Below are 24,175 nucleotides of genomic sequence, written 5' to 3'. Positions count from 1 at the left end.
AGTGCCGACGCTTGTGGGAACGAGAGCAGTGAAGGGGAAAGCAAACAGGGATGAGGAGTGAGGAGAAAACAGATGGCAGAGAACAAGGCGCAGCGTCAGCGGGGGGGAGGGAGGACTGGTGCAGCCCAGCGAGGCTGCTGAGACACAGGTCCCAGAGCAGATCCCCTGCCCTAGCCTCACAAACCCCATGAGTCCAAGGAAGCTCAGCCCCATGGAGCTCAGCTGGCTTCATCAGGAGGATCCTCCTGTTCACCCCACTGCTGTTAGTGCCTGTCCTCCCAGCTCCCAACAGTGCCAGGCTGGGCTCAGCAGCCGTCCCCTCCCAGTATCCCCCAGTCCTGGCTGAGCCAAACCAGCAGCTCCTGGCCCAACCAAAGGGTAAGCAGGTTATGCTGGCACCCAGCACAGCTGAGGACAGTGAGAGGTCAGGGCTCTGCTCCCTGTGCTCTTGAAGAGGAACCCCTATACCCAAGTGAGGGCTCATCCCTGAGGCAGCATCGCCTGCCAGATGCCCTGTGCTGGTGGGATGCATCCCAGGGCCATGGCTGGCTGGGAGCAGGAAACTCACTGGCAGTGTGGGCTAAGCTGGAAGGAAACAATGGTGAGAAATCAGGGGGTTGCCTCATTCCTCCACCACAGCCCTGCAAGAGCAGCCCCCATTCCCTGGCACAGGAAATTGCTTCACAAGCAGCTGCCGTCCTGCACCCGGTGTGACAAACACATCCAGCCAAGTATTCCCTCATGGTGGGACATAGCCCAGGGACCCTGCAGCCACGTCACCCTACAGCCCTCTCCCACAGGGTCCAGCTGCCCCCTTGTCCCTGTGGTGGCCCAGCTTTTCACCAGGCAGGAGGCAGTGGCTCTCTGTGCTCCCTGCCTGGCTGGCAGCTGAGGTGAGGAGGGCCTCTGCCAAGGTGCCCTGAGAGCCCTTTGAAGCTGGTGGCTCCTGAGGCATTTGGGAAGCAGGCAGTGCTCCACATCTTCCACTCTCCAGCCTGCCAGGACCTCAGCCCACAGCACAGAGCTGTTGTGAGAGCTGGGTACTAAATAACCCCTGGGAGGATGAACCTGCAGGGCATCCCTGACAAGGAGATTTCTGACTCCAGCTCCGGGATATAGTCAGAAATTCAGATCGTGCTCTGGTCTCCCTGGCACTGTGGTAGATCCCTTGGACTTCTCCATGTTATTCCCATCCTTCATTTCCACCACATGCAGAAGCTGCAGCTCCAACAACTTGGGCACTCTGCCAGGGCACACCATGGCATCATGCTGCCTGTGGCACCCTGAGGGCAGAGCCATGGCCCAGCAGGAGAGAGTAGCACTGGAAGAAATAGGGCTGGGAGGGGAGTGGGACCTTGGAGCGAGTGATGGCAGAAGGAGATGAGGGCCAATGCCCCACTCACTGTGCACCAGCCCCAGCAGGCCCTCGAGCTGGGCAGTGGGAGCTCCAGTGGGGGGTTGCCAGCCGCAGCTCTGCCCCCGTCCTGGCCGCTCCCACTGACTCATGGCCCCGCTCACCAGCTTCCTCCTGGAACCATCCTGGGGGAATTTCTGGTGACTCTCTGGAGGCTCGTTAGGGAGCAGGGCCAGGGCAGCAGGGAAACCCCCATGTCTGGCAGCACCGGCGGCCTCTGTGCCAGGCAGGGAATTCTGTGGGATGGGCTTGGCACTGCTGGCATGAGCCCCATGCAAGACAGCCCCGATCAGCTTGGCTATGGGAGCTGGGTCAAGGCACAGGTTCCTCGGAAAGTGCATGTGTGGAGGGAGGCTTGGGGCAGCCACTGCAGCTGGTGAGAAAGAGAGGAGGGCAGGGGTGATGGGGCAGTGCCACAGGCAGGAGAGGGCTGTGAATGGCAGAGACCCCAGGAGCTGTGCACAGCCCATGGCCTTTTTCACTCCCAGAGCCCCTGAAAGGAGTGAGATGGAAAAACCCAGGCAGACATCCTCCATCCCAGACACTGCCCAAACCACGAGGCTGCAGGTCACCACTGTCGCTGCTGAAAGGGGAAGGAACAGCCACCGCAGCCCCTTCACATATCCTTACTCATGACCACCCTCATGCAGAACCTCTGTGGGAAACTGGTCCAGGACCTCAAAGGGGTCTGGTGCCTGCCTGGATCCCTGCCCAGGACAGAGGCTGACAGGAAACAGCAGCACCTCTGCGACACTGCAGGTGTCCTGCTGGGAGGTGCTGGCTGGGTCAACAGTGAGGTTTGGGGAGATTGCATAGAGCCAGGCCCCCTAGATCCCCCCCAGTTCAACTCCCCCATAGAGGCAAGCAGGGTAGGGGCCAGCCAGGGAGGAAGTGTGACATCAGACAGCCAGGGGACAGGTCCACAAACATGGGATGCACCAGGGCAACAAAGCTGGTGTAGAGCATAGAAGCCAGGGGTGAGGGAACACCCAACTGCCCTGCCCAGAGTCACTGCTTCACACCCAGGAACCCCAGGCAGGGGACAGGGGTACAGAGGAGCAAAGGACAGGCACAGGCGTGTGGATGACATCTGGCCCCTCGCAGCATAAGCAGGAATGTGGTAGCAAAGGGAAGTGGGGTGGGAGATAGTCAGCATCTTGTGCGGGTGAGACAGCACTGGAGTGGGGAGAGCAAGTGCCGGTCGCACTGGGAACACGACCTGTGCAGAGGGAAGGGAGCACTTGGACTTGGCAGAAGCTGCAGGGAGAGCCAGTGCCATGGCCACCATGGCACAGCCAGACACCTGAACAGTGGGCAGGGCATTACTGCATGCCTCTAACTGAGCCAGGCAGACACTGGCCCCACTGCCCTGAGCTACCATGCCCCAAATCCATCCCTGCTCCTGTCCCATGGGCTCTGCACCGCCCCATGCCCAGGGAGCAGAACTGACACCCCAGCACTGGCTGCCGTAGCCAGCGGTGGTCCATGGTACGCAGTGACCGGAGCATAAGGACACTTGGCACGGGAGCAGGACAGGGCAGAGGGAGCAGCTCTGCGTCAGAGGCTCGGAGCTCCATCACTCCTGCTCAAGGGCTCCAGACAGAAACAACATTCCTGCACACACTTCCCGTATCTGCTGTTCTGGCACTGGGCCCCGCGTGGGCTGGGACTGCAGTCTCCAGCTGGGCCCAGGACCCTTCCCGGCAACCACCCTGCATGCCACAGACCCACAGCTCCCCAGCACCAGCCCTGCATCCCTTCCCAGCCTGCCCCAAGCTCTGTGGATACACCTGCTCAGCTCCTTGCTTGCCCCTTGCCTCACCTGGGAACTCCCCACCTCTCAGCATCCCCTTCTTGCCAATCCTTCACCCCTGCTTGCCTGGTGTCCCAGCCCCTTACTCCTTGGTCCCACTGCCACCCAGCTCCACTGTCCCCAGACCGATGTTGCTGCTCCCACACCTCGTCTGGGTGAGGATGACGTGGCTGCTGTCACCCGGCGGCTCACTCCACCCTGCAGGCACTGAAACCAGCGCTGCCGTGTCACCTCCCATCCCAGCTGCCAAGCACACATGACAGATCCCCTGCCGGCCACTCCCGGTATCCAGGTGGGTGGCACAGTCACCTCCCTGTGTTGGGCTGGGACATCCCCTCCATGCCCACCCTGGGAACCCCCCATATCTGTTTGGGTTCCATTGGAATGCTGCAGGAGAGCATTAATTCACCAGGCACTGAGGCTGGCAGCTGGCACCGTGGCACACCTCACGCCGAGGCCACCGACAGCCTGCTCCAAAGCCTGCTCCAAACACTGCAGGGCTCTTGTGCTTCAGGACTTCCTTGTAAACTCCATCTCATTCCTTAACCCTCCTCCTGCCCCAGCTTCTGTCTCCAGCTTTGACCAACCTTTCTTCTCCCAAACTTTCCCACCTGCTGGGAGCAAGAGCATGGGGTACTCAAGGCAGGTGAGAGGGGCACAGGCTCCAGGTCACCTGGGGAGCATTTGGGAAGGGGAATGGGCAGCCTCTTCGATATCATCCCCTCTTGGGTGACCTGCTGGATCCCCCCCCATGGAAGTATCTCCTGTGCAGCACAGGAGTGAGGCAGGAGCAGGAGGGGAGCAGGGCAGGACAGAGATGGGTGGCTGCCAGCTCCAGGGGGCACAGCTGCTGTGGTGAACCATCAGCAGCATGGCACAGGATGGATGGGCAGCGCTTTGCTCCCGGCGGTGACATGGGCATGGCAGCTGCCTGCTAAAACAGGAAGAGCAGCAATTGTGACAATGACAGGGAACCTGACTGTATGCAAGGGGACAATGTGCTGCCAGGAATCCACGGCTGTCAGCAATGGAGAGGCTTGGGAATAAGGAGCGGGGGTTTGTGGAAGGTGGAATATGGGCAAAACTGGTGGTATTTAATTGTAAACTGCGCAAAGCAGAAGGAAGGGCGGTAGATGCAACACGTTCGGATTTCAGTAAAACATTTGACAACTGTTCCAGCGCTTGCTGCCAAATTAACTCAGAGCAGCTCAGTTGTCAACACAGGCATATGGACAAAGCCCAGGCAGCCCAGGAATGGCACACAAGCCTGGCTGTCCGCCGGGAGCTGCCCCGGCCACAAGACCTGAGACCTTTCAAAACCAGGCATCGTGTGAGTGGAGGAAGGCACACCCTGGGCTGAAGGAACACCAGGGTGGACAGAGCTGCCTTGATGCCCGGGGAAGAGAAGGGCTGGAGAGCACTCAGGCAAGAGCTAGCAGACCTGTGGGAGCTGCCATGCCCCCACAGGGTGGGGAGCAGCCCCACAGTCTGCCTGCTCTGCCCTGGGATGTAGCAACCCCTCTTTCATTTGAGGGGCTGAAGCAAGAGGGACTGAGCAGAGCAGCCTCACAAGATCAGCTGTGGGCAGGCATGCAGGACTGGCAGGGTCAGGAACACCACAACAGCCCCAGGCACTGACCTCCTGCTCCAGGAGTGCTCATCCAGGCACAGGCCCTGTGCTGGGGATGAGTGCAGGGGAGACAGAGCCCAGCACACTGCACACCCGAGGCCATTGGGGCCCCACTACATACACAGTTCTCTGCCCACCTTGTTTATTTTACTTATATTTCAGTAATTTGCTGATTACCATTTTTTAACTAACCAGCAGTGATGAATCAGCAGCACGGGAGAGAGTGGAAACTGGTGGCCTTGGACTGTGGCTCCAAGGTCTCAGGGTCTGGGAAGGAAGCCACAGGATCCCTCCAGAAGGGGAAAAAAACACTCAGCAGTAGCAGCAGCAGTTCTGGCAGGCGCGAGGGAGCCAGCTGTTTGCATCCAGCAGCTCCAAGCACATTCTGGAAAGGCTGTTGATAGCCCCAAAAACTTCCAGGAATGGCAGCCGTGGTACTGACCTATGTGGGACAAGACCTATGGCACTGGGGACACATGAGAGGAGGAAAGCATGGCTTGGTGCCACCATCACTCTGTCTGGGTCAGTGCACAAGAGGCACCAGGACACACCAGGAGAGCCTCTCAATGACCAAGACACAGCCACCAGCAGCAACTCCAGGGCCAGTGAGCTGCCTCCTGCCAAGGGGACTGTGTGAGGTTTTGAGTGGTCTCATTGTCAGCTTCCATGGGCTCCTCCACTGGGAGTGGCTCCTTCCTGTCCTGGGAGTGCCTTGCCTGAGCCCAAGGGTGGCATTATGGCTGAGGTCATGGGTTCAGCCACAGCTTTGGTGGCCACAGAACACACGCATTATCCCATGGCACTCCCACTCATACTAGCTCTGGGAAATGGGGATCCCAGCAGAGGGGGAGGCTGCTTGCCAAAGAAGCACCACCCTGGCACAGGGCAGAGGGGTGGAGGCAGTGCCTAGCAGGAAGCTATGCCAGCTCTCATGGCCACCCGGCATGGAGCGATCCCCCAGGAGAGCCCCAGGAGCCTTCTCCAGGAGCCAGCATTGCTGGGAAGGCACAGAGCCGTGAGGCAATCTGGTGTGAAGAAAAACCATTTCCTGCAGCAAGGGCTGCTTTGCTCAACGTTTTACAAAATGTGCTGATGCAACTGCCCTTCCCAGGTGGGATATAAATACAAGCCTTGATGTGGATTCGTGCCCTGCAGCTACACAAACATCGCAACAATGTTTTCTTTGAAAAGAAAAAAGAAAACAAGGAGGAACAAACAGCACGGATGACAAAATCACTGGCAGTGGAAGTCCGGGGTTCGGGTTGCAGGGGGGGGAAGCTGAAGCTCTGCCTTGGGCACCGTGCTCAGCACAACCGTCTCCTATTTTGGGACAGTGACTGAGGCCATGAGCTCATGGAAGAGCCATTGTGGAGCTCAGTAAAGTGTATGGGGGAGGGGGCACGGGGCACCAGCAAGGACAGGCCCCTGAGCGGGGTCACCCATCATTGTGTGCTCGTCCTGCCTCAACGGCAGCTTGTCTGATGGTGGCTCCTTCCCAGCGCTGCATCCAGGCTGAAGAGCTCCGAGCTGGGAAACCTCCCGGGTGTGGGACAGCCTGTCAGAGCAGCCCATCAAGCAGCCTGATAAAACCAGCCACATACTCTGCCCAAGCCTGAGCTTTGTCCTCCAGGCACAAGCGCTGCGTTGTCTCCTCAGCCCGTTCCCAAAAGGCCTTTAACCTGCTGTTCCCCCAACTAAGGTATTTGGACACACATCCAACACGTGTTGCAGCCATTTTTGGATTCTCTTTAAGCCTCTTGCTGAGATTTCTTTGTGTTTTCTTTGGCTCTGAAGTGATTTCAGGCTCAGAGGCACAACAGCAGAGAATTATCAGCAAGGAGCTGCGCCTCCGGAGCTGAGGACGGGAGCCATGCTCTGCCTGCTCTGGAAATCTCCCACTCACCCCACCTGGGGGCACGCAGCATTTTTAAAAATAGCAGGTTACCCATCACAGCAAACCTCTGCTTGGGACAATTCACCGAGACAAAGGACATGGGGCACCTCTGCAGGGTGATGGGGAAGCTTGACGCAACTTTCCATCAGCCGAGCCAGCACCGGGAGGGTTCGTATGAGCCCCTGCAGCCCCTGGAGTTCAGGCTGTTCTGCCCTGCAGCCATCAGCAGTTGGGAAAATCCTTCACTTGTCTCACACAGCAGCTGACTGAAGGCAGGAGGAAACCTGCAGGTCTGACACAAATCCATCCAGCTTCCTCTACCTGGCAGGCAGCTTTTGCCTGGGGTTCCTCTGACACCACCGCCCTCCCCAGCAGAAACACGGAGCTTCCCCCAGCAGGGAGCACAAGGGCATTCCAAACCCAGACAGAGCCGGTCACAGGCAGTGCTGGGCTCCACCGATGTGAGTTACAGAACTGTGGAGAGGGGACATCAGGCACAGGAGCACCTCCCTCCCATCCTCCCCAACGCCACTTCCCCCACCGAGCTACACGGGGCTGCTTTAAAAAGCAGTAGTGGGAGAAAAAACCTCAAGCCCTTGGTCTTTCTGCGTTTCTGACATGACGGTGACGGCAGCAGCCGGGCGCATGTGGGGACTCAGCCCCGAGGCACTGGCAGCAGCGCTGCGGCAGCAGAGCTCACACAGCCAGCCCGGGGATGGCTCTCACCGCTGCTGTCTGCCCATGATGGATGAGGGCATAAACCTTTCAAGGATGCATTTAATTAGCTTGAAAAAGAGCCGGAAGGTGCACACGCAGCAGCTGGCGGTGCAGCTCCTCTACTGCCTCTGCCGGATACACAGTGCCTCCGGGAACTGTCACCTGGGGCAGGACACAAGGGACCCGCAGAGCCCCAACAAAGAGCCCCGGGCTGTGAGGGCTGGATCCAGGCACTGCCTGCCTCGCCCCGGAGAAGAGGCACAGAGGCACCACAGCCAAATGCTGCAGAGTGCTGATCCAGCCCAGCACCCATCGGCTCGGATTTCTGGCAGGCTACGTCCATGCTCACAGAGTGTGCCAGATGAGAGACTGTCTGTCCTCCTGCCGCTGGCACCATGTCAGCACCGGCTCGGGACCGGCCGTCCTGGCCAGTGACACGATGGCACTGCCCACCCAGACCTGCACTGCGGGCTGCCTTGGTCTGAGTGGCCCCGGAACCGGCTGGGATGCAGAGCCCTGACCCTCCTCGCCCCGTCTGTTTCTTCCACAGGAACCCAGAGCCAGAGTCAGCCCACCATGCCCCAGCCCCGACAGAGCACAGGCACGATACAGCTGCCTTTCTTCCAGGAAAAAACCGGGATAGAGCCTTTCTCAATAGAGCACTGAAATATGAGAAAATATCAGTGGGAACAAGGAGCCACCTGAAGCTCTGTTAAAGCCATCACCACGGAGCAGAGGCCAAGCCCAGGCCACACACATCTGAGCCAGCTGAAGGAAATGGAACAGCACCGCCATCAGCAGAGCTGCAGGGAGCTGGGACAGCAACAAGGTCCGAGCGCATCCCTGCAGGGAATGCTGTGGCATCAGGAGGTGCCAGCAATGCCCCACTGCCCGCAATGCTCTGGGAGCCCCGGTGAGGCCAGAGCAGCCCCCCAGGCTGTACACTCCCTGTGCAGCCAAATCGGGTGCCCGTCGCCATCTGCTCTGGGGGAAAACCATCCCGGAGGGCAGAATGTGGCGAACAAGAGCCCATGGGAAGGTGGCTGCTGTTCAGATGCAGAGGTGCCATCGAAAGAGGCAGGTTTGGCCTCACGGAACAAACGGACAGTAGGTGCCGTTCCCGACCAGAGACCGAAGGGGAAAGTGCTCAGCAGCCTGAGGCTGGGCTGAAGGCGGCAAGGCCCCGGGCCTCGCAGGGAAGGAGGTCCCGCGGCTCGGCCCGGATCGCTCCGGGGATGCGCGGCCTCAGCCCACAAGGCACGCCGGTCTTAGCGCCCACCGCGGGTTACGGAACGGGAGCTGGAGCGCCGGAGCTGCACGGCTCAGCCAAGGTACGGACCTCGGCAGGGGGAAGGCGCTACCGGGCCGGGCCGGGCTGGGCGGGAAGCGGAGGGAGGGGAGAGAACGGTGCGCCCGGCCCGGCCCGGCCCGGGCCCGCCGCCGCTTCCGCCTTCCCGTCACGCGGCCGGCGCAACCCGGCGCGACGCCGACGCTCAGGGCCCGGGCGCCGCTTCCTGACGCCATGACGCACGATAGCACCACCGCCGAGCCTTCCGCGGGGAAAGTAGTCCCGGCGGGGCGCCGCGGCCTCTCTCCCCCCGCGGGGAGCGGGCGGCCCCGGGAGGCGCCTGAGGCGGCGGCCGGGCCGCGGAGAGCATCCCCGCCGCGGCGAGCGCTGCAGGCGGGCGAAGGGTCTGGGCGGCGGTAAGTAGTCCCGGCGCGGGGCCAGCGCCGCCATATCGCTGCGCGGGCAAGAGGGCGGGGGGGCATGGCGGCCGCCGTGGTGCCGGCTCCGGCGGGGGCGCGGAGGGGCCGCGGCGGACCGGGTGAGGGCGCGGGTTGCGGGCGGGTGGGTGGGCGCGGCGGGGCCCCCTCGTCCCGGCGTGGCGGCGCCTCCCCCGCCCCGGCGGCACCGGGGCCGCCCCGCCGTGTGCGCGCGCGCGGAGGCGGCGGGGGGGACCCCGCGGCAAGATGGCGGCCAAAGGCCGGGTGGGGCCGCGGGGCATGCCGGGACCGGGGGCGCCGGGCGGCAGCGGGAGCCCCGTGAGGGCGCTCGGCCCGCGGGGAACCGGCCCGCGGCGGCCCCCGGGCTCCGCACCCGCACAGCCCGGACCCCCTGAGGGCGCTCGGCCCGCGGGGAACCGGCCCGCGGTGGCCCCGGGGCTCCGCACCCGCACAGCCCGGACCCCCGTGAGGGCGCTCGGCCCGCGGGGAATGGGCCCGCGGCGGCCCCGGGGCTCCGCGCCCGCACAGCCCGGACCCCCGCGGGAAGCTGACGGCGGCCGTCCTCCCGCAGGTCGAGCGTAGCGGGCCCCGGCAGGACGGGCATGGAGGAGAATGCGGTGGAGAGCAGCAGCGACGCGAGCTCGCAGGCGGCGCGGGAGGAGCCCACCGAGAGCGGGCTGGGCGTCGGGAGCTCGGTGGCCGTGTCGGCGGACAGCAGCGATGCGGCCGCGGGGCCCGGGTTCCTCTCGCGGGCCGATGATTCCTGCGTGGGGCAGAGCTCCGACAGCAGCGGGGTCTCCTTGGTAGGTACTGATGGGAAGGATGGGATGGCAGGGAGTGCAGCCGCGGTTCTGGTTCCTAGGGGTTTCTGTAGGCATTTCTGACAGACTGAGCTTTGCAGCCTTGGCAGACACTGCTATACCGCTGGTCCAGCATCTGCTTGTCAGTCTGAGGAGCAGAAATTAGCAAGAGCAGTCCTGCAGGTCCAGGTTTTTGTCAGTACCAAAGGATTTGCTCTAATGTCTTTGATGTCCTGGAAGTTTTGCACTGATGCACGGGTTATTTGCATAAGCTAGCAGCTCCAAGGGCTTGGGCTGGCAAAGGTCTCTCACCTGAGCTATTCTGGACTCTTTCTATCTGCCAGGAAGAGGTCTCAGAGAGCAGTTCCAGCACAGATGCCATTCCAAGGATTTATCTGCCAGACTCATCCTCTATTGCCCAATCCACCTTGGTCTCCAGTGTGTCCACTGTGAGCCAGTCCATCATGGTGTCAGAGTCCCCACAGGTCCTGGTCCACTCCAGTGTCATCACCGATGGAGCCATAGTTGTGTCAGACTCCACTGCATCTACTTCCTCAGACTTGGGTTCTGCCATTGACAAAATCATCGAGTCCACAATCGGGCCTGACATCATCCAGAGTGAGTGTGTGCTCCTATATGGAGATGGCTTGGTGGGCTGGGGAGGGAGCCACTACACCAGACCTCAGGACATGGGGGAAGTATGGACATGGAATCATTAACGCTGAAAAAAACCTCTAAGATCTTTGAGTCAAACTGGTCAGCTGGGTTTTCTGTTCTTGCCTTGCTGCAGTGACTCAAGTGTTTGGTGAGGAGCTCATGTTGCTGGACAGTCCTCCTTCTGTCCAGCTGCTCCTTCAGCCCAGGGCAGACTCCACCCCAGAGCCAAACCCTCCTCCCACCTTCAGCTTCTGTCTGAGCTGGGAGAGCCCCAAGGAGCCCCAGTGAGTCTGGCAGTCACCACTCTGCTCTCCTCTCCCTGCCAGGCTGCATCGCCGTGACCAGCGCAGAGGATGGAAGGGCAGAGACCACACAGTACCTCATTCTGCAAGGCCCTGATGATGGTGAGGGAGCTCCCTGGGCTGTCCATGGTGGCCATCTCTGCCTCTGAGCCTTGTGCCACTGGAGCACGGCCTGGAGTGGATGTCCCAGCTGTGTCAGCCACAGTGCTTGTACCACAGCCCTGCTGGGAGCTGTTCCTGAGCTTGTGTTCAGCCCTGTGCCCCTTGTGTAGGTGCAGCCTTGGATGCAGGTGAGGGTCTGCCCCTTGGCTGAGTGGGTTTTGGCATTTCAGGTGCTCCCATGGTGTCCCAGATGACCACTTCTGCTCTAGCCAATAGCTTGTCAATAGAGGCTGTTGGTGATGGACCTACCTCCACGTGCCTTGACCAGCCCGGCCCTTCAAAGCCTTCCAGGCAGTTGGAAGTGCTGGAGCTGCCTGCACAGCCAGACCGAGCCCAAGAGGCAGATGGTGGGGAGGAGCTGGACCAGCCAGACTTGGAGACCCTGGAAGAGATGATGGAAGTGGTGGTGGTGCAGCAGTTCAAGTGCAAGATGTGTCAGTATAAGAGTGTCTCTAAGAAAACATTGATTAACCACATGAAAGAGCGTCACTTCCAGCCAGGTGTGTGCCAAGGGCCCAGGGAAATTCATCTCACTGCAGACAGGCTCTGCTCTCTCCTGGGAAGAAACAAGAGAGGAGCTGAAGCATAAGGGCCTGTTCTGGCACAGTCTGGTAAAGAGCTTTGCCCTTTTCTCTGTGGCAGTGGGTTCAGCTCTGGCTCTGAAGAAAGGACGACCACGAAAGGTGGGAGCTGCTCCGAAGACTGAGGATGAGGAGGCGCCAGAAGAAGATGATGATGATATTATGGATGCTGGTGCTATTGATGATCCTGAAGGTAGGCTTTGCCCTCCCTATATCTTAGGTAGCTTAGTCTTTTCCCATCATCTTTTCTGATGTTTTGGGGCACTTGCCTGCAGAGGACAGTGACTATAACCCAGCTGAGGACGAGCCCCGGGGGCGACTGCCCAAGTATGGCTGCACTGTTGCCACATCCAGTGAGGAGAGGCCACGTCGACGCCCAGGGAGACCTCGCAAGCTGCTTCGTCTCGGGAATGTGTCTAGGGACATGCCGGAAGGTGAGGGAGCTGGGAGGCAGCCGCCCTGTTCAGGGGTGAAGCAGGGAGTGGTGTTCAAGCTCCTGAGCCACAGCGAGAATGTGATGGAGCTATGCTGTGTTCTGTGGAGCAGGAGGGGAGGTGGAGCCCTTGGTGACATCCCAAAGCACACCAAGCCAGGAGCTGCAGAACTCTGAAGCAGCCAGTTCCTCCGGCCTGGAGAACGGGACCAGCGAGAACCTGGCAGAGCCCAGTATCAGCCAGTCCGACTCCGAGAACAAGGACCCTTCCTCCAACACCGGTGCTGAGGATGCAGACATCATCCCCCGGCGGCGTGGGCGGCCCTCCCGCCGTTTCCTGGGCAAGAAATACCGCAAGTACATGGGGCGCAGGTGAGGGGTGTGCTGGGCCCTCTGGCCTGTGCCCAGGGCTGGTCCAGCCCGTTTGCCACTGGAGCTCTGAGCCCTGCTCCTGTTTCTGCAGGTACTACTACAAGTCCCCCAAGCCCCTGATGCGGCCCTACCTGTGTCGGATCTGCGGCTCACGGTTCCTCACACATGATGACCTGCGCTTCCACGTCAACTCGCATGAGGCCAACGACCCACAGCTCTTCAAGTGTCTTCAGTGCAGCTACCGCTCCCGGCGCTGGTCCTCCCTCAAGGTGAGCTTCATCTGCCCTGCCTCGAACCTACAGGCTGCCTGGCAGCCCCAGGTCTCATGGCCCTGGTCTGCCTCTTACAGGAGCACATGTTCAACCACGTGGGCAGCAAGCCCTACAAGTGTGAGGAGTGCAATTACACCAGCGTGTACAAGAAGGATGTCATTCGGCACTCTACAGTGCACAGCCGGGACAGGTGAGGGCAGCGCAGTCCTGGGGACTGAATGACACTGACACTGTTCTTCCTGTCCTGGGAGGATGGTCATGGCTGCCCCATCCCCTGACCCTTTCCAAAATGGAGAGTTTTGGTGTCTGGGTATAAGGAAGCTTGAGCTTGGGGTGTGGCTGACGCAAGGGGCTTTTCTTACTTCTTTTTCAGAAAGAAGAGAGCTGATCCGGTGAGTTTGAATACTCTGTTGACTTGAACCTCAGCACTGTTACATGGGAAGAGGCACATCTGGGTCTTCACAAAATCTCAGTGCCTTGTTGGGGCCATTGTTTCTGGATCTCCTGAGGAAAGGCAACCCAGGTCCTCCAGTGGGGAGCAGATAAAGAAACTGGTGAGCTCATCCAGGTAATTTCATCTTTATTGGTCTCCATCCAGCCACCAAAGCTGAACTCCTTCCCATGCCCTGTCTGCAACCGTGTCTACCCCATGCAGAAGAGGCTTACACAGCACATGAAGACACACAGTACAGAGAAACCACACATGTGTGACAAGGTGAGAGGGGGACAGCCTGGGGAAGGGCTGGCAGTGGGTGAGGAAGGGCAGGGGGTGAGCGCTGCTTCACTTTGTTTCACCAGTGTGGGAAGTCCTTTAAGAAGCGTTACACCTTCAAGATGCACCTGCTGACGCACATCCAGGCCATTGCCAACCGCAGGTAGGAGCCGGTGTGCCTGGGCAGAGCCTGTGTCCTGCTCCCCCTCCGCAGGTATGACAGGTGGCTTTGTCCTGGCAGGTTCAAGTGTGAGTTCTGTGACTATGTCTGCGAGGACAAGAAGGTCCTGCTGAACCACCAGCTGTCGCACATGAATGACAAGCCCTACAAGTGCAGCGTCTGCAAGTATTCCACCTTCCGGGAGGACTTCCTGGTCTCACACATGGCAGTCAAGCACACAGGTGAGAGAACCTGTTTGACCAATACCCTGCACCCCCCCTTCTCCCAGAGACAGTGAGAGTCTGCCTGCTCTCCCTCCATCCCCTGTGGACCTCCTGCCTGACTCCCCCTCCCGGGCCCTGCAGGAGGGAAGCCATTTGCTTGTGAGTTCTGCCACTTCACCACCAAGCACAAGAAGAACCTGCGCCTGCACGTGCAGTGCCGCCACGCCGACTCCTTCGAGGAGTGGGCACAGAGGCACCCCGAGGAGCCGCCCTGCCGCCGCCGCCCTTTCTTCACCCTGCAGCAGATTGAGGAGCTGAAGCAGCAGCACAGCCAGGTGCAGGCACCAGCTGAGCCAGAGGCCAGCCCACCGGTGAGTGCCATGCCTAGTCCCAGCTCCTCCTGGTGCTCACTGCCCACTGTGCTGTCAGCACTCTCTTTCACGCAGGCACCTCTTGGCCCCATCACTTGCCATACGGTCCAGGCTGTTGCAGGTGCAGAGCCCTCTGTTCTCTCGCAAGGTTCACTGGAAGGGGCCACCATCATCTATGAACAAAGTAAGTGAGCACTCAGAAAGCGGATGGGATGAGGAAGGAGGTAGGTGAGCTCCTGCCTGACCCTTCCTGTCCAACTCCCCCCAGATGTGGCTGGATCAGCAGAGCTGGCCACACAAACGGCCCTGGATCTCCTGCTGAATATGAGCACCCAGCGGGAGCTGACCACCAGCTCGCTGCAGGTAGGCAAAGTCAAGGGGAGCCAGGCCTGCTGGGGGCTGGCACAAGGAGCCTTCCCAGCCCTGTTCTGCCGTAGGGTGTCTTGCAGAGCCTTGCCCCCTTGGCTGAGCTGCTGTATTGTACAGGTGGCAGTGGTGAAGCCAGATGATCCAGGAGAAACACCAGGCCCCTGTGAGCTGCAGGCACAGGAGGAGGAGGAGACAAAGGTGGACTCTAAGGAGCAGCAGCAAAAGTTGGTGATGCTGCACATGGCAGAGCCTGGGCAGACACTTGTGCAGGAGGCTTATGGGGAAGCAAGCCTGAGTGGCTCGGAGCTGCAGCGGATCACCATCCCCTTCAGTGGAACAGCAGAGTACAGCATTATTGCACCCATCAGCGAGGAGATCCAGGCTCCTGCCACACTGTACAGGTCAGCTGTTTGGGAGGATTGGGGAGGGGGAGGCACTTCTGGCCTCCAGTTGGGAGGATTTAGTGGTGAGGAGGAGAAGGCAGATTGTCCCTGACCCAGTGCTCTCCAGCAGTGAGGAGGAAAGTCCTGTGGAGACCTCCCACACAGTTGTGGTGAGCGGAGCTGTGATGACAGAGGAGGCACTAAAGGACCATAGCAATCACTACATCATGTCATCCAGTGTCCCAGGGAGCCAGTTCCAGACCATGGAGGTAAGGATCTGAGCCTTTTCCCCATCCCGAGCAGCAATGGGAGCAGATGTGACTGGTGTTTCTCTCGCAGCCCCTCAGCGGGGATGCTGCCTTTTCCTCACCTGCGGAGGGCCAAGAGGCAGAGCCCGCCGGCATCAAGTGGCCCGTGGTGCAGTGTGTCACCAGTCTGGTCCAGACGGACTCGTCTTTATCCCCAGTATCCGAGGGGCAGGAAGTGTCATCCCCAAAGATCAAGTGGCCTGCACTCCAAGGCATGGCCAAGAAGCTCACATGCAAGGTTTCTACAGCCAAGAAGCTCTCATGCAAGATTTCCACGGCCAAAAAGTTTTCATGCAAGATTTGCACAGCCATGTTCACAGGGAGAGCGGAGATGGAGAGTCACAAGAGAGCCCACATTGGGCCCAGCACTTTCAAGTGTCCCGACTGTCCCTTCACTGCCACACTCTGGCCAGAGGTCCGGGTAAGTTTCCTGCTGCAGAGCAGCCCTGGGAACAAGGGGTTTGGAGAAACAGGGGTTTCTGACCCAGCACTTGTCCTTCTGCCCCAGAGCCACATGGTTCAACATGCCAACCTCCGGCCACACAAGTGCCCCCACTGCAGCTTTGCCTCCAAGAACAAGAAGGACCTGCGCAGGCACATGCTGACCCACACCAATGAGAAGCCCTTTGCCTGCCAGGTCTGTGGGCAGAGGTGAGTGGTGGATCTGGGCTGATCCTGCTTTGTGGGGTCCCATAGAGCTCTACACGGCTCAAGAGGAAACAGAATCTTGGCAGAGCTGTCTGCCCCAAACCTTCCCCAGGATCAGCCCATTAGAGGGGACAGTGCCCTTGGGAATGGCTTCTGCTGCAGGTATACCCAACTTTGTCTACAAGGAACCTCTGCCTAGGAGGGTTCAGTCCCTGGGCACTGATGGGAACATGCTGGGAGAGGGGACAGGCCGTTTTGTAGGATGTGCTTATGGGGGCCCATGTCCTGCAGAAGCACAGGATCTTGTGTGCCTGTCCGCCTGTCCACATTCCATCTCACTCTGCCTCTCCATAGGTTCAATCGTAATGGGCACCTCAAGTTCCACACACAGCGTTTGCACAGCTCAGAGGGCAAAAGGCCAGGGCCAGCTGCTGCCCAGCAGACCATCATCCTGAACAGCAATGAGGACACCCTGGCCACCCTACACAGTAAGACATGTCCCTGGGACCAGGGCTGACCTCTGGGTGTCCTACATTCGGAGCCCCATGCAGGATTCACCCAGCTTGTGGATCAGCTGGGGCTGAAGGGCCAGAAGGACCCTCCTGAAGTTGGGATTGCTGATGGAAACAGATACCAAGGGGCGGGGCACAGGCAACTGTGCAGAAAGGGGGCCTGTGTTCCCTCCAGAGAGATCCTGGTAGATAGTACATGTGGGAGCAGCTCACGCTGGAAGCAGAGTTGAGGTTCTGATATGGAGGGTGTGTTCTGCCCCTTCTTGTTTAGCTCTGACCTTGTGTGAGCAGAGCCCAGAGACTGCCTTGTGCTTTTCACTGGGATAGGTGTCAGGCAGTGGCCCCTGGGGAGCGAGGCCATTGGTAGCCGTGGCAGTGTCCCCAGCAGCATCCCCACTGCCCCTCTCTCTGTGTTGCAGCAGCTCTGCAGGCTGGCCAGGCTGTGCTGGCTCCCGAGCGGCTGCAGCAGGCTCTGGGGCAGGAGCACATCCTTGTTGCACAGGAGCAGAGCGTCACCAGCCAGGTGAGTTGGGTTCCTTGGCCTCAGCTCATGTCCTGTGTGGCCACTCCTCACAGTGGGGCCCTCCTGGGGGGCTGTGGTCAGTCCCAGCCCCCCTAACCACACTGGGAACATGCTGATGTTGCAGGAGGAGGCAGCCTACATCCAGGAGATCACAACTGCTGATGGACAGACAGTACAGCACTTAGTGACTGCTGACAACCAGGTATGGGGATATGGCCCACAGGTGGGAGACTGCCCAGTGGGAAGAGCTGGCAGCAGTGGAGGAGTGCAGGGTTCCACAGGGAGAGCTGAAGGCACTGGGGTGGTAGAAACAGACACAGGAGACAGACCAGGTCCAGCTGTTGTGATGGGGGTGAGGAGTGGTGACCTTTTTCTGGGTCTGAATTTCTATGTTTGCAGGTTCAGTACATTATTGCCCAGGAAGGTGTCCCGCACTTGCTTCCACAAGAGTATGTTGTTGTCCCAGAGGGACATCACATCCAGGTGAGCTTTGGACTATCTGTTCCCATCATAGTGGGTGGGGCTCATGGGGTGTCGTGTGTGAGGCTGGGCCCCCTCCTGCTTCCTCTTGCTTAGTCTGGGTCACGGCATTGTTGGAGGCCTGAACACCCACAGACCCTACCACAGCCTCACTGTTTGTCCCCAGGTACAGGACGGTCAGATCACCCACATCCAGTATGAGCAGGGTGGCCAGTTCCTCCCGGAATCACAGGTAAGGAGCCAGGCATGGTGGCAGGAGCTGGAGGTGGGTCTGAGCCTGCAGTTGGAGAGGGATATGTGAAATAGAGGGAGCTCATGGGCTGGTGCCTGAGTGCAGCAACCATGGCTGGAGCAGCTCCAAGAGGAACCCTCGCCTCAGGCATTCCCTGTTTTCCCCTGTAGATCCAGTACATGCCCGTGTCACCGGAGCAGCAGCTTGTCACCCAGGCACAGCTGGAGGCAGCAGCACACTCGGCTGTCTCAGGTAGTAGCACGGCCCTGTGCCAGAAGGGCCAATCCTCCTAGGTTTGGGGATATCAGTCCTGTTGTTGTGGCTGGCAGCAACTTGTGCAGCAGTCCTAGGTGGGAGGGCTGGGAAGATCAGGCTCAAATCACTGTTTTGCTGCCAGCCATGGTGTCCAAGGGCAGATATTTGTCAGTTGTGGAACAGGGTTAAGCAGAGCTGGGGTCCCTGCTGGAGCCCCACATGGGCAGGGTGGCCTTTTGTCCCTTCACTGGGGACAGGTGAGGAGCACGGAGGGGAGCCCTGAGTAGGCAGTGGCTCTCCCACGCTCGGTGGGAGGCAGCACTGACGCCCCTCCCCTGCAGCAGTGGCGGATGCGGCGATGGCCCAGGCGCAGGGCGTCTTCACGGCCGAGGCAGCGGCCGAGCAGATCCAGCAGCTGCAGCCGGGCATCCACTACGATGTCATCACGCTGTCGGACTAGCACCGGGCCGGGGCCGCACCGTGCTGGGCAGGCGGCCACGCTGGCAGCAGCCGCCCCAGCCAGCAGTTGCCTTATTGTGCCGGGGCTGCGAGGGACGCACCTGAACCGTGGTGGCACAGACACAACCGGGGACACGCTGCCACTCAGCCCTGTGCCATGGGGGTCCTGCACCTCCCCCCAGAGACTGCTCAGCAGCCACTGGGGCAGCCCTTGTGTGGACGGTCTCTTTACCTTGTTGCACTTGGTGGTCTGAAATCCCTTTTCCTGAACGGTCCTTGTGGGCAGCCATGGATCAGCGTCTGCCCAGCACATGAGGATCCTGGGGAAGCCGTAGGGCTGGGCACAGCTGTGCGGTGCAGTGTCAGAGATGAGGTGTGTGCAGCTACAGCCACTGCTCCCCGCAGCCATGGGGCCAGTGGTCCTAGTGTGCCAGCAGCCAGCCCTCCTGTGGTATCTCCAGCCTGCGGGCAGGCAGCAGCAGGGCTCTGGACTGGAGGAACCCAAGGAGAAGAAGGCAGAAGATGCTCTCTTTTTCCTCTGAAGAGGAATGGACTCTGACGCTGGTGGTTGTTGGAAGGGTTCAGCTGTGACATTCTCAAGCTTTGACTATGCTTATGAATAAAAAGGGATGGAGATCTGTGTGTGTGCCTGCCTGGGGGTCCAGGGGACAGGGATGTGACAGCCCAGCCTCAGCATGGCCCTGGAGCTGGGGCACTGTGCTGGGCCGGTCCTTCTGGCAGCTGCCCTGGGCTATCAGCTGCCTCCCGCCCGAGTGACCTTGACTTCTGAGAAGTGAGCCAGGCAGCTGGGACAGCGGTGGGCTTGGGGCTGGAGTCATGAAATTAATCGAGTGGTAAACAGCCTAAATCCCGTGTAACTCTGTCCCGAGCCACACACCGCCCTCCTGAGCGGCTTGTCTGGGCCTATTTACATGCGATTATAACAGCTAATCGCAGAGTTTTAGTTCTCTGCTTCTGCATTAAACTGATTATCCACGGAGGGGAAAAAGGCCGGGAACCACCCTGGCTCGGTGAGAGCTTCTGTGAAGCCTGATCCCCGCGGGGCGGGGTGATCTCTGCTGGGCTCTCCCTGCCCTCGGGCAGGGTATGCGATGGCACCGGGGCCGCAGTGGGACTGAGCACCCTGACCACCGGGGCGGTGAGCTGTGGGTGGCCCCACACCTCCCCTGCGGTGCCTGCGGCCGATGTGGCTCTCCCGGCTGTCCTGGCCGTGGCTCTGTCCCGCTGCCTTCGCACCAGCCTTGCCTGTGCGCGGTGGTGCTGCTGTGTGGCTGTGCCTGCCGGGCTGCGGCTCGCTCGGGTCCAGCTGTGCCCGCCTGCTGTGCCGCGGCTGGCCACGGCCCTCCCTCTCCAGCTGTGCTGTGCAGGGTCAGGGTGCTGCGCGCAATCCGCAGGCGCTTTCCTAGATTACAGCCCCATTATCTAATCAAGCGGATCCACGGTGCTGATTAGGGCTGGACGAGTCCCGCGGGGACAAGGTTATGGGGCCACTGTGGGGCCATGGCCAGGGCTGGTCCCAACCAGCAGCACCAGTGTCCTGGCTGGCTTGAGGCTTCCATGCCTGTGGCTGCCCAGAGCACACCATCAGCCTGCTGTGGGATGGATGGGACCAGAGCTCTGGCTGCTCTAAACTGGGAGCTCCAGCTGCTGCTCAGGCTCTGGCTGTGGGGTAGTACAGGGGCATAGCACCTGTGGGTGCTGGCACCTCAGCCCTGGGACCTTCTGCTGTCACCAGGGCCTGCAGGGATCCAGGGATGTGGCCGGGCTCATTAGCACCGGTGACCTTCGCCTTCCTGTCCTGGCCAGCGCTAAGCGGGTTTGTTACATATTTAATATCCTGAGAGCGTTATTAGTCAGTATTTAATGACGGATACAACCTGTGGGATAATCCCAGTCTTAGCAGGGAGGCGTGGTGGCAGGAGCAGGTGGCTCAGGGGGTCACAGGCTCTCGGGGCCCCTCACACAGCTGCCCACCCCTGCCCTGGCCACCCACCGCCCCTGCTGTGCCAACCACAGGAACCCCCCAGTGCCTTGCAGAGGTCCCCACTGTCCATAGGGCTGCAGGACCCTTCCCCTTCGTTACTCTGCTGCTGGGAATCCAGCAGCAGGCACGGCAGTGCTGGGGCTTGGGTGAGGACCTGGCCAAGCCAGAGGATGAACAGGATGGGGCAGCATGGCTTGCTGTCTTCCCACCAGGCTATAGTTCTTCCACCAGCCCCTGGCCCTCCAACCCGCCCTTCCACAGCACAGGGGGCTCTGCCACCCACAGCCCCAAGTCAGGGCTGGGCTAATGGATGGGATGCAGCTCAGCACTGCAGTAAAGCTCCAGCTGGGCTGTGTGCTGGTGGCTGTGGGTGTCCATGGGGCTCACGGTGGGCCCCATGGGCCACCTCTGGGGTGCCACTGTCCCCATCCCTAGGAGCTGTGTAGGCTGTGCTGAGCTGGGGGGCTGGGAGGGACCAGGGCTCTGGTGGTGGCAGGCAGGCAAGGACAGTCCCTCCAATTCCCTGCCCAACAGTGGCTGGGGAAGGGGGGGGTATCAGGTGCCCCAGATCCTCTCGTGGGTGCTAATACCCCCTAATCAGCTGTCAGTCACTGCGGACCCCAGCAGCTATAAAAGACCCGGGAGCAGCTCCCCGGCTCCTTTCCTGCAGTATGGCAGCACCTCGGGGAGAGAGGAGCCCAGGACAAGAGCTAGGGGGCTGTGGGGGGCCTTGGGGTACCCTGCGGGGTCCCCCCCAAGCCCTACTGCCCTGCCCCTACCCCTACTCCTGCCCCTGTCCCATTTTGGCCGGGTACAGCCTCCTGCCACCCCCTCTCAGCCTCGTGACGCCCCTGGTAAGTGCCGCGCTGCAGCTCCGGGGGACGAACGGGATGCGGGGCTTTCCCGGGAGCAGGACGGGACCGTGTGGGGTGGTTGGAATCGGGGTTGGGGACCTGCTGTCCCGAGGCCCCTGCCCCTCCTCGGAATTCTCCTGCCCGCACACACATACCCTCCTGCACTTGGCACTCTGGGTGCGCATGAGAGAGGATGCAACGGGCGGGATACAGCTCTGCCCTCTCCCACACACAAAGCCTGACATCCCGCAGCCCCTCTCCTCTGGCTGCCATCACCCCCTGTCCCACCCTGACACCCCTCTGCCCCTCCAGGTCTCAGCACCCTATGAGGCGCCGCTGGGGCTGCCCACAGAGCCGGGGCGAGCGAAGACGACGACGACACGAGAGAGCACCGGGGCACTGAAGGCTTGGCTGGCACGACACCCCAGGAACCCCTATCCCAGCAAGGGGGAGAAGGTGATGCTGGCTGTGGTCAGCCGGATGAGCCTCACCCAGGTCTCCACCTGGTTCGCCAATGCCCGCCGGCGCCTCAAGAAGGAGAAAAAGGCGAGCTGGGCCACACACAGCGCCTCAGATGGCGAGGACAGCGAGGGCGAGGGGGTCCCATCGGGTGCCGTCCCCATTCCCAGTTCCAGCCCCGTGCAGGATGGGTGCGGGGGCAGCCCCGAGGGGACGACAGGCCCTGGGCAGGACAAACAGCCCCAGAAACCCAAGATCTGGAGTGTGGCAGAGATGCTGGAATCCCCCCCCAGCAAGAACGGGTGTCCCCCGGGGGTGCCAGTGGTGCTGGAGCAGGTATAGGGCTGGGACAGTCATGTCCTGTCCCCAAGAGCATGCAGGAGAGACAGCCACGGGACCCAGCAGCTGCCTCGCCAAGGAGAGTGGGAGATGTGGGTGGGGAGGGACACAATAAATGTGACTCTGTCTTGGGTCTCCTGGTGTTGTCTGTGTGCGGTGGGGCTGCTGGTGGGATGCAGGGGTGCCAGCAGAGATGGTAGGGTAACTTCACTGCCAGTGCTGCAGCAAGCAGCCCCTGTGGAGCAGGGCAGGTCCAAGGCAGATTAAAATTAGACTTTGCCCTTCTTGATAAAAGTAATAAAATGGTTAGCAGTATTAAATTAATCCTTACAAAACAAAACCCAAGGAGGTTAAATAGAGACCGGAGGCTTTGCAAAAAAAACCCACAATGACTACAAAATAGCTGCAAAGACATCTTTACACACCAAAGAAACTCCTCCACTCCTCCCCTCTGGGACACAATGTCAGAGAACACGAGACTCACACGTGAGAAAGAAATACAGATGCGATGGGAGCAGCCCCACGAGGAGCGTGGGCGCCACAGACAGAACTATTTACACTATGGACACGGAGCCGTGCTGGGGCCAGTCCGGTCCCTCTCCTGCCGGGGCCCCTCCGGCCACTCAGTGCCCAGCACTCAGCACTCAGTCGGGATTAGTGTCCTTTTCCTGCTCTTTGTCTGCTGTGGAGGAGAAGGAGGAGGAGCTGAGGTCTGGCCCAAATGTTTGTAGGCTGCAACGAGCTCCTGCAGCCACTCCAGCCAGTGTGAGCACCCACATGGGAAAGACAGTGCTGCTCTGCATGGGAAGGCACCAGGCACTGAGCTTCTCCCCATGGTCCAGGCGGAGCATGCTGCAGGTCATAGGACATGTGTGCCTCAAGGGACAATGCCCCAAGGAACCCAAATCCTGCCTGGCTCAGGCACAGGGGTTGGCTGTGCAGGGTCAGGAGTGGGGGAACCCAAAGACCTCCAGGCACAGGCACTGGCAGAGGCTGTAGACAATGCAGAGAAGGAGGGTGGAGGGCACAAGACTGACCAGGATGATGCCCAGGCTGTGGTGCTCGATGAGCAGGAGGTAGATGCCGAAGGGCAGGGAGCTGAAGTAGAGGAGGCAGAGGACACCCAGAATGAAGCGAGGGATGGCTTGCCACCCCCAGGAGCGCCACTTCTGCCCAGGGCCATGGCAGGGCAGAGCACCCAGGCTCGTGGGGCGGTACAGCCGCACCACCTCCAACCTGCCCAGGCTCTCTGGTGGGGCTACGTCCTCTGGCACCTCCAGGATGGTGACAACCAGGCAGTCGGGGCTGGATGTGGGCTCCAGCACGCTGGGGCAAAGGAGTACCTCAGGAGACAGGGGTGGACCCCGTTTCTTGGCTCGTTCACGGCCTGTCAGCAGTGCCAGTGCCTCACCATCATCCTGCAGCTGCTGCACGTCCCCGCCCGGCACCGGGCTGTGCTGCCGGCAGAAGGGGCAACGGAGCTGGGGGGTTGAAGCGTCCCCCGGGGGAACAATCCTGCGCAGGCAGCGGGCACAGAGGCGGTGGCCACAGCGGAGCAGCTTGGGCCTGCGGGCACGAGCGTCGAAGCGGCTGTAGCAGATGTGGCACTCCAGCTCGGGGGACGAGGGTGCCACCGGCGGGGACACCAGCTTGCTCTCTGGCTGGGCCATGCTCCTGGTGGCTGTCCGGGGGCTGCCCGGGCTGCAGGGGGGCACCGCTGTCAGCCAGGGCTGAGGGCAGGCCCCGGGCCCGCTGCCTCCCACGCGTGGTGTCCCAGCTCCGCTGCATGCCACGGTCATTGTCCCGGTCGGAGCCGGCGGCTCGGTGGGAGAGCGGGGCAGTGAGAGCAGAATGGTGGCGACCGTCCCCTCCCCGGCCTCGACTCCAACCCCCGCCCGGCGCCACCGGCGCTGGGACTCGCCGTCATCCCGGCCCTGCCTTGCGGGGAAAAAATCGCTCCCAGGGGCCGGCACCGGCGGAACGGCAGCTCCCGGACATATCTTGGCCCTCACGGTGCGCGCGGGTTCCCTGGGGCCCCAGGACACCCCGAGCACCGGCTCTGCCGGCGGCGGGGACCCCGCTCCCCGCTCCCCGCTCCCCGGGCGAGCAG

At 60.8% G+C, this 24,175-nt stretch overlaps 2 protein-coding genes across 8 annotated transcripts; one reads left to right on the top strand and one right to left on the bottom strand.

Moving 5' to 3' along the window:
* The first annotated feature begins 9,223 nt into the window (after window positions 1–9,223).
* On the top strand, window positions 9,224–19,044 carry ZNF335 (zinc finger protein 335). Of its 7 annotated transcripts, none has more exons than XM_021547315.3 (28): window positions 9,224–9,294; window positions 9,765–9,996; window positions 10,338–10,611; window positions 10,977–11,054; window positions 11,285–11,614; window positions 11,757–11,888; window positions 11,971–12,129; window positions 12,242–12,485; window positions 12,592–12,769; window positions 12,850–12,962; window positions 13,146–13,164; window positions 13,371–13,487; window positions 13,571–13,647; window positions 13,726–13,886; window positions 14,010–14,239; window positions 14,315–14,423; window positions 14,508–14,602; window positions 14,726–15,009; window positions 15,122–15,260; window positions 15,331–15,720; window positions 15,808–15,950; window positions 16,302–16,435; window positions 16,879–16,982; window positions 17,107–17,184; window positions 17,382–17,465; window positions 17,629–17,694; window positions 17,865–17,946; window positions 18,291–19,044. In XM_021547315.3, the coding sequence occupies exons 2-28, from the start codon at window positions 9,796–9,798 to the stop codon at window positions 18,407–18,409; spliced, it is 4,140 nt and encodes a 1,379-aa protein (XP_021402990.2). In that variant the 5' UTR covers window positions 9,224–9,294; window positions 9,765–9,795; the 3' UTR covers window positions 18,410–19,044. The 7 variants fall into 7 exon arrangements, with proteins under 7 accessions (XP_021402990.2, XP_021402989.2, XP_021402991.2 ...); XM_021547314.3 differs by having other exon boundaries at window positions 15,119–15,260; XM_021547316.3 differs by having other exon boundaries at window positions 12,242–12,500; window positions 14,351–14,423; window positions 15,119–15,260.
* Window positions 19,045–22,465: 3,421 nt separating this feature from the next.
* Window positions 22,466–23,747, bottom strand: LOC116184348 (E3 ubiquitin-protein ligase RNF182-like). The gene has a single exon (XM_031506525.2). The coding sequence runs from the start codon at window positions 23,733–23,735 to the stop codon at window positions 23,010–23,012; it is 726 nt and encodes a 241-aa protein (XP_031362385.1). The 5' UTR covers window positions 23,736–23,747; the 3' UTR covers window positions 22,466–23,009.
* Window positions 23,748–24,175: the final 428 nt, after the last annotated feature.

This window comes from Lonchura striata, chromosome 17, assembly GCF_046129695.1.
Source record: "Lonchura striata isolate bLonStr1 chromosome 17, bLonStr1.mat, whole genome shotgun sequence".
NCBI classification, from domain to species: Eukaryota; Metazoa; Chordata; class Aves; order Passeriformes; family Estrildidae; genus Lonchura; species Lonchura striata.
Note: the sequence above shows the minus strand (reverse complement) of the source record. Positions and strands in the feature narration are given on the sequence as shown.

Bases quoted from the DNA above. Each gene is read 5' to 3' on its own strand.
- LOC116184348 (XM_031506525.2), bottom strand. From the start codon at position 23,735: ATGGCCCAGCCAGAGAGCAAGCTGGTGTCCCCGCCGGTGGCACCCTCG.
- ZNF335 (XM_021547310.2), top strand. From the start codon at position 9,796: ATGGAGGAGAATGCGGTGGAGAGCAGCAGCGACGCGAGCTCGCAGGCG. The intron at 15,010-15,118 runs GTCAGCTGTTTG...AGTGCTCTCCAG, and splicing joins GCTCCTGCCACACTGTACAG to CAGTGAGGAGGAAAGTCCTG. The intron at 17,947-18,290 runs GTAGTAGCACGG...CCTCCCCTGCAG, and splicing joins AGCACACTCGGCTGTCTCAG to CAGTGGCGGATGCGGCGATG.